The sequence below is a fragment of the Gallinula chloropus genome (assembly GCF_964237585.1).
Source record: "Gallinula chloropus genome assembly, chromosome: 11".
In the NCBI taxonomy this organism is placed as follows: Eukaryota; Metazoa; Chordata; class Aves; order Gruiformes; family Rallidae; genus Gallinula; species Gallinula chloropus.
The window spans coordinates 5,396,337-5,410,595 of NC_140096.1; the positions used below are offsets into that span (position 1 = coordinate 5,396,337).

Sequence of the window (14,259 nt, forward strand, 5' to 3'; positions counted from 1 at the left end):
GCTCCAGACAACTGAGTTTTGCTAAGGGGTCTGTTGACACAACTACCCTTTATATATGATCCTGCTTCACCTCAAGCACTTGCTGCACTCAGACAACCCACCGCACGTCCTGGCAGTGCCATTCATTCCGAGCTCTGCCATCTCTGCTACTGTGAGTATCCGTGAGGAGCAATTTACCTTCTGTGGACCAGGATTCTCCAGGAGAGGTAGTAGTGAAGCCTCATTTTTATGATTTCTTTTTTTTTTAATATTTCTGACTTGATGTGTCCTCTCAATGTAAGGAGGATCAGGGATAACACTTCCAAGCACAGAGGGACTTGCTTACCGTAAATTGAGACTATGATCATGTTTTCCTAAGACAGGAATTGGAAAGAGAGCTTCCTGAGTATTGCCAGGGTGTTACAGACATAAGTGAGATGGGAGGAAGCAAAAAAGGCAGCATGCTGAGGCTTGTCCTTGGTCACTTGCCATGGATTCCCCACCCTCTCTCTCCCAGCAAAGAACCAAAACTGGCTGCTGAGGGCCAAGGGCCACAGTAACATCTCTCAGGGTAGATGGCATCAAAGGACGCTGGCATTCTCTCCCCTGCAATGTGCCTTGCACCAAACACGTGCTCTAGATAAGAGTTCATTCCTGAAGCTTCCTAAGGACACAGTCACTCCCTTGGGTATATAATTTTAAAATGAATCTGACAAGATAGTAATTTTCCCTTTGATGGTACTGCATTTAACTAAGAAGCAAGCTCATGCTCACATAATGTATTGTAACTGTTCTGCCTTGAAGGGTGCTCTGAAAATGCAGAGCATTTTACTCATAGTATCATCTTTATTATAACACCTCTTTAAGAGGGTAAGATCTCAAATAACCTCAGTGCACGGCTGAAAGCACAGCACAGCACTCCAGCATGACTGCTCCAACTTCCAGCGTTACCTACAGCACACGGCACAACTTTCACTGTGTGCATATCTTCTCCAGGTCAACCCCCTGAGTGCTTTGGAAAATGTCCTAAACTAGGTCTCAGAGGTCAGGGTTTAACTCAATTAATGAGATTTTCTATTTAAACCATTTTAAACAGGAGCAGTCACTCTGCAGTTCACATCCACTGCGATGTTTATGTAAACTCTGCAACATGAAAAATAAAGGCAGCCAGGATTGGCTTGGAACTCTGCAGAAAATGAGTACCCAACCGTGCAAAGCAATGTAGGGAATACCCCTGCAAGATACCCTGGCCTCCTGATCTTCATTTTATTTCCTCTATCCCTTGTCAAGATTTCTTTCTGCAGTCCAGAGCCAGCTGGGAGAAGCAGGATACACTTGGGATTCAGAGGCTTCACTGCTCACAAGAGTCTGGCTGACCTCAAGAGCAATCTGGTTCCAAGTTAGTCAGAAAGATTTACTGCCTGAAAATCTCTGCACACCGATAGCCTCAAACTGCAGGGCTTCCAGCAATGGAAAAGAATCAACAGCTGTAAACACACAGGAATGAAGCGATTGAACACAGTCACTAAACCCAGAAACCCAAAACTAGTTCTCTGAATCTTTTTGCAGGAGAAAAGACTCCCCAAGACACTGTAATGCCTGGCAGCGGGCAACCCACCGGCTTCTCTGCCACAGAGAGCCTTTACATGGTCTAAAGTCAATGGCTAAGGGAGGACAAAGCATTCCTGTCAGAAACAGGGACCTTACTAACTGGGACCTCTAGGTATTCCTACAGCTGCCCAGCAGAAAAGGGATTAACACTAGAAGAGGCAAACAGTCCTGCTCCTTCACTGGACTTAGGCTTCTCAGCAAAGCCCTCAGCAAACCATGCAATCTCTTTCAGGTTCCCAGGTCCTCGCAGTAGAGAGGCTCTGAGAGGGGCAGGGAGGTTTCATGCACACAGCACACATAGCCAGGGCATGCAGGAAGGAGGAACTTTTGCTGTCAGGTCGCTAGAAGCAAGGGAGGTAGAGGCTGTACCATCCTCGTGCCTGGAGCTTCCTCTGCAGGACAAGCACAGTCCTGGACATAGCAGGCGAGGGGGAAGGAAGGGTCTTCTTTTGTTAAGAGATTCATCACTTCCAGATGCGTTACTCAGCAAAGAGTTTTTCTGGGGAAGAAGAGAAGACTTCCTGCATAGCTAGCAGTGATTCAGGAATCCTCCCAGGCGCTTTGACAAACGCAGCCATCACCCTCTTCATCTTGGACAGCTCCTATTTCAGCAAATTGGTAACACTCGTCAGCATCTGCTTGTCTCCCACCCACTATTTCTGATGTCTTCAAAGTCCTTTGTTTAATATATTCAGGGTGTTTTCATTACATTCTGGGTTTATCCTAAAGCTGAATCCATTCAGATGCAGCTGAAAATGTGTTTCCCCACAAGAATTTGCCTGCTATGGCAGAAATGTAGTCTAAAAAAAAAAGACAGCAAGCACGTTTCAACCACCTCTCCCTCTCACAGTTGGAATATATTTCTCCAGATGCCTTTGAACCCTCAGTTTGTTTGAATTCAGGCCCAATAAGGCGCCACTGTCCTCAGCAAGAAATCATGCTGAAACAATTTAGTAACACTATCCTCTTGCTGGGGAATAGTGTTTGTTGCATGGGAATGTCATAATGTCCTCTCTCTGTTTGTTTGTCTTAAAATAAGTTCTAACTCTCAAAGCCACCTCTGGAAAATTACTAACAGGCAGAACACCAGAGGTAGCAAGGCAGCAATAAAGAGCCAGTCGTGCGGTGCTACAAGAATGCAGGTCACTAAAGACACACAGACGTGGCAGTTACAGGGAAGAGAGGGAGTTTCCTGTCCTCTCCACCCCCCTCATCCATGAATGACACACCAACCAAAAAGCGTCCCCTTTAAAAGCAGCTCTGTCCTGAAAGGAGTAGTTATGTAGCTCTGACAGTCTAAGAATGTAAGTGAGACAAAGCTATGGAGAGTAGGAATATCTTTTAACAGACCCAGGCGAGGCATCAGGCACACAAACGCTCCTCTGGGTCTCCTCCCTACAAGCCAGAGCTCTGGTTGCACAGCGTATGAAGTACAATAGATGTCATTTGGAAAAGAACATTTCTACATTTCCCCACAGACAGAACCCTCAGTGTTACCAGAAATAATGCACTGTTTCTCTCCACAATAGCCAAGTGGGAAATTAATATAATATCTTAGCTCCGATATCTGGTCCATGTTGAATTCTAGTGGCTGAAAGATCTTATAGCTTCTAAATATAAGCCACTCTCAGAAAAGATAATTCATTCAAACTGCTTTCCTTCCCACAGCCCCTAGTTCACACCTGTTAGAGAGGATGTCTTGTTTCTCTTTCCATTGCAAGGTGTGTGCATGAGGATGGCAGAGAGTAGACATTGATACCTTCTTAGTGGTGGTCACTATTTTTCAAAGCTGTCTCCTTAATGCACTCATTAAAACAGTGGCTTGCAAAGGGGTGGAGCAAAGGAGTACAAGTTACACTGCTATAGAAAAAACCCACAGCCTTTTTGTAATTTGAAATGTGGTCTCCCATGGCATGAAGTAACCAGCATAAGCAGAAATGACCACGTGCAAGAAAAGTTCTAGAAATTCCTTTTTAAAGTAAGTGTAAAACCAGTAGCAATTGTACCCTCCACATCCAGGAGTTGTGGTTAGATAAAGTATTTGGCATCAAACTCACTCCTGCAGTATTACAAGCCTGGGAAGGACTCAGAGTAGGCCAGCCAGCGCTTAACCAGAGTCTTAGGCTGGTCTTTTCTGCAGATCCAGCAGTGCCTTCAGCCCAGAGCAAGGCACAGTTCACCTGTCTGCTCTCAAGGTGTGTGCTGGCAGGTGCTGGCGAAAGCGCAACTCACCATCAGCAGGCACCTGCCCGCCACCCACCTGCTGCAGGCTGCAGCCACGCAGCTGGTTACATGGAAATGAAATCCCTCAAGGCTGAAAAAGGAGAATTCTTCATTGCTTAGCTGCAAATATTATCACTAACAATTTTGGACTGTGATTTATGTTTTGAAGGCAAAATGTATTTTACCCAAATGTATTCAATTTATCTCAAATTTATTGCATGTAATGAAAATAATCTGAAGTATAAAAACCAGACTTCACCAGAAACTACTTTAACAAGCTGCTGTCTTATGCATAACTGTGGAACATCTGCTAAAGGGAAGAATGCAAATGAGGAAGTGAAAATAAGGATTAATTACTGGGTATCTTTATGTACAGTAGAGAAGTAGTAAAGTTTAAATATTACACATAAAACATACAAACTTCACAAGTCTGTCTGTAGACATATGGTGGTTCCATACCCATGATCACTCACTCTGTTTAGCACTTTGCAGAAATAAACACCACACTATCTGAAACTTTAATGGCAGCTTGTTCTAAATTCAAAGAGTCATTTCCCCCTGCTAACAGGTCAGGGAAAGTATTCTGTGAAAGCCTACTTCTGCTTCTAACTGCTTCACACTGCACTGAGGTACCTCCAAGATCATTCCTTTCTCCAGCACATTTAGCATCCCTTTACGTCTCCCTTCCCTCCAACTGGGATGCTAAAAGGCAATATAAAAGTCCTCAAAGGTCCATGGGAGTAGATGAGTATCTACATCTCACAGATGGGTGCTTCTGTCCCAACTGGCAATATGGGCAAGAGCTTTTTAAAGGCATGTGGAAGTTCCAATTCCAGTGTAACCTTTAAATCCAGCTCTAGTGACAGACGGCCTGTAACCCGCATTAGAACGGAAATATGCTTTTTATGAAGGCTCTGGTGGACATAAGGCAGGGGAACTCTGCTTAATGGGAAGTTAAAACGGAAGGCAAGGGGGGTGGGGGGAGCTGAAAACTTACATTACAGGATGCAACAACTGAAATATGCACACCCCCCTCAGGCCCTGAGCCAGAGTGGCTGCCAAACCTTAGTGTAAGAAACTCCACCCTCTTCTGCAGGACTAGTTTGGAAATTCCTGACAATTACAGGGACTAGTAACTCAGATCAAGCTGGCAGGAATAAAAGAAATAATTATCAAATTGTTCATATTATCTCAGTCACTGAATGTCACTAACTCAGGCTGACATTTACAGTCCCTTCCAAATGGTGCCCTGAGCCCCGAACAGCTTGCTCAGCTCCCTCTCAGAAAGTTACCAAACAGCTTGGGGATTTGAGAAGTCCCCTCAACTTAATACTAATGAGGCAACAAATGCTTTGTAATCCTAAGTATTTCATTAAACAGTGCTTTGGGAACCCTGCAAAAGTGACTCTTTACTCCTTCTGTTTCCCTTTTCCCCCCCCTCACCTCTAAGAAAAAGCAGAGTTAATTCCTGCTCTCTCACCAAGACGCTTCCATATTTATCTACAACAGGAAGGGTGGCACTTCCTGTGCACCCTGGGATTTGAGCAAAGGTTGGATGCAAATGACCACAAGCCCTCATGCAATCAAGACCAGGGCATTTCGCTCTGTATCACCCACCATATGTCTGGGTTTTTAAGCTGTCATGCAATCTAGCCCAGAGTTACTTACCTATTTTACTATTCTACCTAAGCAGAAATATTTTGCAACAGCACTGAACCCATTTCTTCTAGCAAAATGAAAGGGGTCTTTTGAAAAGAAAACATACAATTATTACCACCCCTGAAGGCTTCAGCCTTACTGTGAGGGAGCCAATCTGCATGCCTATACAGAGGGTCAAGCCAGCCAAGCGCTCTGTGTGATGGTCCTGGCTGATCACAGCACCTCTACACAGTTTGACTCCAAGCACCTTAGTAGTTCTAGGGAAGCCCCCAAGGATGTCCTGTGTGCTTCAAGTTAGTCAGTGTAATAAGGTGACGAAATCTGAATGAAAGCCAAAGAGCTCCAATCCACTGCCGGATCAAATGACAGATTTGCTTTAGAGCCAAAGAGAATCAGGCCATGTTTAAACTGCCCCATAACCTAATGCTCCACATCCCTCTGAGCAACAAGGGTGCAAGTCAGCCTTCCTAAGGGATGCTGCACTTGTAGCCCTATCAATGGATTTGTCAGCTGTGTGCAAGGCTGAAGGTGGACAGTGATATGTAAGCACTGCTCCAACCCCATTGTTCTTCTGTTATTATAATGTGTACTGCACAGAACCCGGTTCCCCAGCATGGAGATGCTACATCTGTACCGGGGAGAGGAGGAAGGTAGGCAAGGTAAGACAGCAGGAAGTTCACTTTGTATTTATCATTCCTTGTCTCTTGGCACAATGGGATCCTGAATGGAGAGAGTAGAAACAGACAAGGGGGAGGTTTGAGGAATGTCTCTGAAGCCAGCAAGATGCACATGGATATGGGCACTGTGCTCAACTGAGGGTGTTGGTGAGTGCTAGCAGGCAGGAAGATGGCGGAACTGGAGGAGGAGAGAACAAATCTGCAGTGGAGGAAGTGTCCTTCGTCGGGAGATTTCCTCCAGAGGCTCTCAATGGAGGAAGAGTAGGAGTAAAGGAAGCAGAGGCCGAGAGTGGGAAATGGGCCTTCGAGAGGAAAGGAGTAGGCGGGAGGGAAAAGGATGGACACTGTGACGCAGAAAGGCAGCGAGGTGAGAGGAATGTGTGAGTGGCAGGGACAAGGCTACAAAAGAACGTGCTAGGAAAGTTGTCCAGCTAAGCAGCTCAAGTGATTATCCCCTCTTGGGAGGAAAAGGAGAGAAAACAACTAAGGTCATGCCCAGCTTATTACGAATGCTGAGCACATGCGGTGATCTGCACTGTGCACCATGATACCCTGGTGTAAGTGGAACACCTGGCAAGGGGACAAGCTGCATTCATTTGATACTAGTTAAAAGTCCATCCAGATCTGAATTTCTGCCAAGTTCAGGAGGTTACCAGGGCTGGGATTTCAGTTCCAGCACACTTTTATCAGTTGAAACAAAAAGAAAACGAAACATGGCTGCTTAGACGAAAGCCCTTCCAAGGAAATACAGTTCAGTGGTTTAGCTAACCAACACAAAGCTGAGCTGACATCAGCACCCACATTTCCTTATAATTTGCATAAGACAAACTCATTCCCACAGTCACTTTTACTGGAACCCAAGCTACCCTAATTTCTCCCTCCCAGCATCCTTACCTCCTCCTCCAGCTTCACCACCTTGGCCTGAGCATTGTTCAAGGCCTGGTCTCGGATCTCGATGTGTCTTCGCTGGTCCTCGTTAGTGGAGCGTGCAGCAGCCAATTCTATTTCCAGTTTCTCTTTTTCCCTCTGTGTTTCCTTGTCTATCAAAACAAAGGTAGAGTTATCAATGGACAGCAGTTGTGTCTACTCAGGTTCCAGGAGTCTTTCACTCCATCAGGAAAGGAAAGATTGTGCTGAAGCTTCTCTCAAGAGAGAGAATGCAGAACTAGTGCTGGAGGGCAAAAGTACACAGATTTCAAGGAGAAGGAGGACTTGTACCCCTGAAAAACCATCATGGTACCTTCAAGTACCAATGTGCTGCAGTGCTGGTGAGGCCTTGAACACGCATCGCTCAGTACAGTTAGGTAACTTGCTCTGATTATGCAGATGGTTAGTGAAATTTGGCTTTCAGCAGTGAAAAACAAACTGGCTAATTTTAATATCCCACACTGGGGAAAGGAGATGGCAGGCTTCTGTGCCTGAAAAACTTGTGCTCCTTTTTTTCACGCTCACCCTACAAACAGGAGGACTGTTCTGCCTGGGGCAGCTGTCCTCCTTCTCAGAGTAGTACCCAGCTGTCTCACTTCGCTGGTAGTGCCATCAGCAGAGTTAGAAAACCAGTGAGCAGTGAGAACTCCTCAGTCTTCCTCTGCTGCCCTTAAAAATGACCCCCTGGGCCAGAATTGAGGCACATATATCTGTTCTGTCACTGCTCAAAGCAGACCTGCAGTTCAAGAGAGCTTTTTGCCCAGCACTGAAAGTTCAAATCTGATGCCTTAAAGCCACCAGTCCTCTTCAGAAAGACCTGGATCTAATGGGAACAACATCAGGAGCAGGGCAACAGCCTTCATAAAAAATTAATAGGATCAAATAATTGGGGACTGGAGAAATTATCACACAGGGGTGTGAAGCAAAGCCACAACACAGAGCTGATGTCCTCTGAATATGTTGTCATTCCCAGCTCAAGCCAGCCAGCTACAATGATAACATTAACACGCTCGCTGGATACATAACCACAGAACACTCCCTGGAGTGATCTACACCCAGCACTGATGACACCGGAGAAACTGCATTCCAGAAACCAATATCCCACGACAAAGGAATGAGGACAAGGAGTGGAAGGCTTGAAAAACTGGAACTAGATCCTGGGTGTTAGGATAGGCTGCATATGGAGTACACAGGCCTATTTGTGCAAGCATGTGCATAACTATATTTACAGGACCACAATTATTCCCTTTCTTCTGCCAGCAGAGAGCCAGGAGCAAAGCTTTAGCAACATGGAGTAGCTCAAGGTTCCCTTCTGCTAGGGAACCAACACAGCCCACACACTGGTTGCAAAACAAACCTGTCCACCAACAGCACCCAGAACTCTGCAGAGCAAAGTTAGCTCAGAGCTAGCCTGTCACATAAGGCACCAAGACAAAAGCTACTGTCACCACTTGCCTATTCTTTTCCCCATCTCAACCATCCCAGTGCTTCTCCTCCACCCAGGAAATGAGCTGCTGACAGTGTCAGCATGCTAAAACATATTGCAGAGAATGGGCAGAGATGAGGCAGGGTGGCATTACGCCAGCAGGGATCAATCAGTGCCAGCAGTCTGTTTGTTAATCTACAAGTGCTTGCAAGAAAGTCTCTGAAGGTTTTGTTCCAGAATTTTCCCCAAAGGAGTACTGCTTCACTTGACAAGTGCCCAAACACCAGGGCCGGTAAAACATATAATATAAAATATAAAAAATATAGCACTGTGATTTCCAGGTTCATCCAAAGGAGAAATCGAATGTAAGGCCTGGCTACTCTGACCTTCCCACCCCTCTGGATGAACCTGGGAACCTCAAAGTCCACCCAACCAGTCTGAATGTGAGCCTAAACTCACAGACTTCCCACTGCCACCAGGAGTTCTGAATTTACACCCAACAGCCACCTGCCTGCAGCAAGGAATAAGCTAAAGACAACACAAGAGAGGGATACCAGCATTTCTCACAGTAGAAGCAGCATGTATTACACCACAGAAAATCTCTATTTTGCAATTACCTTTTTATACAACAACTGGAGAAAAGTGAGCATTGTCAGAGGGGTGGAGCACACCATGGGATGAGAGAGAAGTTGGCTCAGCGCCGCCGGCCTCCAGACATTTCAGTACAAAGGAGAAGAAGCCTTTCCCACCCATCATCTTGGTTTGCCTTGTGATAAACCCACTGCTGAGGACAGAATCCATGATCCTTGCGCAGCCCAGCATGCTGCAGGCAGGGCTCATCCCCCTCAGCTTTGCTGAACTGGACAGGGCAGTGGCAAATTAAAGAGAAAGGAGATAGGAGACTACCAGGTTCCAGCCCCATCAGCCTTAACTCATACCAAGACACCTGTCAGCCTGGAAAGCTTTCCAAAGCTTTCAGGGGACAAAAGAGATGGACAAACTATCCTGTACATTATGGGGTAAAAACTCATTTTACAGTTTAACTGCAAACTACATTTGCTCCAAAATCTGTAATAAATGCCATCAGAAGGATTTCACATACTGACAGAAAAGGAATTCTTGAACCCTTCCTCCTTTCTCCCCTGCCAGTTCTGAACTGTCACTGCCCTAATTTCCACCTCAGCAGATGTGAACCATGCTCCCCTGCTGCACTGTTACCCTGCCCAGGGTGACCAGAAAGTTGCTACTGACCCGTAACGGTTGCGTAACTCACTTTGTGCAAAGAGTTGAGAGATGGTTTTCCGATTGTCTTCAGACCCCTCAAATTCCTTCTCTGCAAGCTGCTTGTTGGCTGTCTCCATACGTTCTGCAAAAGTTTTTCAACAAAAGGAACACTAAATAATTGAAAACTTCTAAGCATTAAGTCACATCTGGTCAGGTCATTTCTAATGCAAGCTAGGCCAACGATCTAGTTCTATACAGCCAGAAGTAAAAAGCCTATCAGAAGCCAGCACTCACTTTTGAAATGTTTCTAATTAAGTCCTTGAGAAAATACTCTCAATGAGACAAAAGAGGTTAAATAGAGTTCAAACAAATGACTTCAAATAATTATAACGCCTAGAGTTGGGATTTTTTTATTTTCACAAATGCTACAGCACCTTACTTTTCCCACCCAAATAAATCCCACCATGCAACTCAAAGAATCCCTTATAATTCTCCACTAAATCTTGACAGTTAGAAGACTAAATCACTGTTGTCCAACTACCTGACTTTAGGGAAAAGTGTAAAACCCTAAGGACTGCCTAACAGTTTTGCTGCTGCAGGGGGTGAGAAACCTCTACCAGTCTATGAAAGTCAGAAGGAAATGTTTATGCTGTGTTTCATTATGAATATGATTATTTAATGCAGGCCTTTGTGTACCATCCTTCTTGATGGCGCTGGCCACTGTATGGCCTCACTTCTTGGATGCAGAACTATTTGCAGAACAGTCTTAGGAGGACACCAGGGCCAGGGAGAGCAGACGACATGTACAACAACCAGAAGGCTTTCATAAAAAAAAAACCCCAACTTGCAGTTTAAAAACCTGATTGTGCACCTTTAAAACATCTCCAATTGCGAATGTTTTTTCTCCTTTCGAACTAAAGCTTAAACTTTGACCCACGTTAAGGTCAAATACCATCAGCATCACTCCCCGCTGCCAGCCGTCATCCTGCCTCGGCCTATTTGCAAGAACCAGACACTAATAACATCTCACTCTGGAAAAGGAGTGGAGGTCAAAAAACCCAGATGCCTACATTGATAAGGAATGACAAAACCTTCAGGAAGAACAGACAGTCTGCAGTCTGTATGTCCATGCAGAAGGGTCAGTGGACAGGAAGTAAAGTGAACATGCCTGGTGTGGGATCAGGCAGTCAGCAAAACCTCTTTCCATTTGTATAAACTGAACAAATTGTACAAATTGTGTCTAGGATATAAGACAAGAGAGGATTCCAGTCCTGCATCTGGTTTATTGTATTTGGCTTATCACATGTTGCTTCTCAATGAGAAACAGGCTGGAAATGCAGGAGTACAGCACTCTCCTAAAACTGCCTTTTCCCTACTCCCAGCAAGTGCTTAAGATCTCAGACAACCGAAAGTACCAAAGTATCCTGTCACCTTCTAGTTGTGTCAACAGAATTCTGCAGCAAAACACTGTCCTGCCAGGGAAGTAAAATTAAAAAGAAAAAGAACAGAAGTTGGACTTCATTCACCTCTTAGATCCCTGTTGAAATCATGAAGCCTACGAATTTCTCCTTCCAGCTTGTTTCTCATGGCCTTTTCCAGGGCATCCCTCTTAGAGGAAGATTTCTCCAGGTTTTTGTACGCCTCTGAAACTTGCTGAATTTCTGTTTCCAGCTGCAGTGGAAGTGAAAACAAGCCCTTACTATTTTATCACTAGCAAGTCTTTTCATTTGGTCTCAGAAAGGAGATTACTTTCAAGTTTTCTTTATTGAAAGAAACCTATGCCTGTACATGAAGTCAAACAACAGAGTCTCTGGTCTGTGGTGGATCCTTCTGTATAAACACCACCAACAGCTGAAATGAAGACTGGACCCTCCATCCAGACTCCAGCTCTGCTCCCCAGAGCATACACATAGCAAGTTAAAGAACTGCAAATGTTGTCTCTTTTCCTAGGACTGAGGCAGTTTGGCACAACTGTTTGTTTGGGCAAGAAGCATTTATAGAAATAGCTAATGTGATATCAAGTTGAGTAAGTAAAATAATACAAGACAGACAGACAAAACTATGCTAAAAAATGCTAGCAGCATTGGTGATGAACTCTGCAGATCTGTCATTGTTATGGTCCACAGCTCACAATAAAACCTCCTGATGTTCTACATTTACACTTCACCAACTTAGTTGTGGTTTTAAATATTCAATCTAGATGGGGGGGGAGGGAAGCATCTGCAGTATAATGTGTTTTATCCTTCCTTCTTGCCTTCAGCATAAAGCTTCCCTGATCGCTCAGAACAGGAGGAGACTTCACTTCTAACTCTCCTCTCCAGGCCTGGTTTGCATTGCTATAGAAGTATGGATCCAATGACAGCAAACCCCATCAGCAGAGCCTACATAAAACCATGGACAGGGTGGTGGAGGGCAGTGCATTTTTATCCTTCTTTCACTGCCAGGTAGCTGTTAAACTTTTCTCTGAAGTATTTCTTGGCTTAGGAACCTTCCAAAAAAATACAACCAACCAAATATATGTCCCCAGAAAGAGGCAACATAGGGAATAATTACTGTAGAAAGCTACACTGGTCACCAGAGCTCAAACAAGCATTTTAAAAAGCCACACACTTTTATGGTGCTGGAAACTGCTCAGTCCAAAGAGCATGGCAAGGCCCAAAGTCCTAAATGGCCAGTAGCATCAGCCTTTTCAGAGCTACAAGGCAACAGCAAAGCTGCCCTGTAGAGCTTTAAAGCACTGGTCATCAGGAAGTTCTTTCTGTGAGGCTGCAATGAAAATACCTTCTACACATGCACACTAACCATGGGTCTCACCAGGATTCATTTTCTCTAACTGTTTCAGCATCGCTTACTTGACTTGCTTCACAAAGCCCAAAGTGGCAGAGAGCTCGTTCCAAAACCAGGTACTACGTTTTCATGGCAGTCGTGTGGTATTGAGGGAGTGACAAAAGAAGTGTTAGTTTCAGGCCTGCAGCCCAAATGTCTTTAATGTAGCCACAGCAGCACTGCTTGTCTTGCACACTGTCCTGCCAACGTTCTGTAGCAATATCCCCTTGTGTCCTCGAGCGCCCACGGTCTCGTGCCACTCCAAACAAGCCCTTCCCTCAGTCTCTACAGCCTTTCAACTGCGGTGAAAACGAAGCCTGCTGCTACCCTGGACATAAGAACACTAGATTTAATTTAACCAACAAGCCAGACAGTTTCTTCAAGACAGCTGATGACGATGATGCTCTTTTGAGCACAGCCAATACGCTGTTAAAATAAAGCTGAAGGCTCTGATTCTATCTTCTGACAAAGTTAAGCTGCTGCCCAAAGGGACAGGATACAGACTAATCAATCTGCATATAAAAGACACTACATTAGATAATCAATCACTCAAGCAAGGAATGTAACAGGTTAGATGATTTAATTATGGACAATACAAGACACAGGAGAGTGCCTGCTACCCAAAACCACGCACCTTCTGCAGCCGGGCTACTTTCTCATAACACCCATCCAGCTCCTGTCGTAGGGACCGGTTCTCTTCCGACAGGATTTCCACCATCTGCTGGGCCCTGGAAACTATAGCAAAAGGGTCTACTTGCATCTGCTGATATGGGGAAGGTATCTGCTGAGCCCGGGTCATTACTGAATAGGAATCGCCTTGCTGCTGCTGTGGTCCTAGGAAGGGCTGGCACAGCCGGTACAGGTCTCCCTGGTGGACTTGGTTGGACAAGAACGGCTGCTGGGTCCGAGGCAGGATGCCAGGGTCTCCCTGGCTTGGAGTCAGAGGTTGCTGATGCTGGGAAGGGGACAGCCTGGATGGTGGTGGAGACTGAAGCAAAGTCAAAGATCCCAAGGACGTCAAGGAAGAAGTTGGGCTGTGGTGGTGAGGTGGTCTCTGTTGTAACTGCAGCTGCACATCTGGGTTCTGCCTGGAAAACAGAGAGCAGAAACTCTGTCAAAGTCATGCAGAAGACAGTGTACAAGCCCAGTGACAAAATGTGGGATGACCTGTGTAGCTTCTATGCACAAGTCTTCCCACACAAAGGGCTCATATATGAGGTTTTCCTCATTTTTCTAAGTTTGTTTTTTAAAAATGCAGCAAAATCAAATCATTATCAGAAAATATATTCTAAGTGTATGAAGGTCATTCCTCTAGAGTCCACTTTGTACAGAAACACTACAAAAAATTCCAACAACTACTGACTGAAACTATTTTTGTAACTTTTCTCCACAGTTTGTGGATAACACAGCTGAACCCAGGACTGTGAGGAATGGGCTCTTTTGCTCTGCCCTGAAATGTGCCATCTCTCATGGAGAAAACAATGACTTTTCCTCTGCAATTGAGGATATAGAGTTAAAGGGATTGGCTATGCTCTATGCCAGCAGCACTGATTCAAGCTTTCTGAAGTATCAACCAACAAGCTCCAACCTGGTCAAATGAGGCAGTGAAAACCAACCTAAGAATCAGGTTTTGATTCAGAACCACCCTCAGCCCTATCCAGTAGGCACATTTACTGCTCCTAACAATAACATTTATAGAACATCAAA

General features: G+C 45.0%; 1 protein-coding gene across 1 annotated transcript in view; it reads right to left on the reverse strand.

Moving 5' to 3' along the window:
• AMOT (angiomotin) overlaps positions 1-14,259 on the reverse strand; it is a 45,815-nt gene that overhangs the window by 9,068 nt on the left and 22,488 nt on the right. Inside the window, exons 3-6 of the mRNA XM_084269061.1 lie at positions 13,187-13,640; positions 11,253-11,397; positions 9,776-9,868; positions 7,044-7,189 (exon numbers count right to left, since the gene is read on the reverse strand). Of these exons, the coding sequence (XP_084125187.1) occupies positions 7,044-7,189; positions 9,776-9,868; positions 11,253-11,397; positions 13,187-13,640 (838 nt within the window). The remainder of the gene's footprint in view (positions 1-7,043; positions 7,190-9,775; positions 9,869-11,252; positions 11,398-13,186; positions 13,641-14,259) is intronic.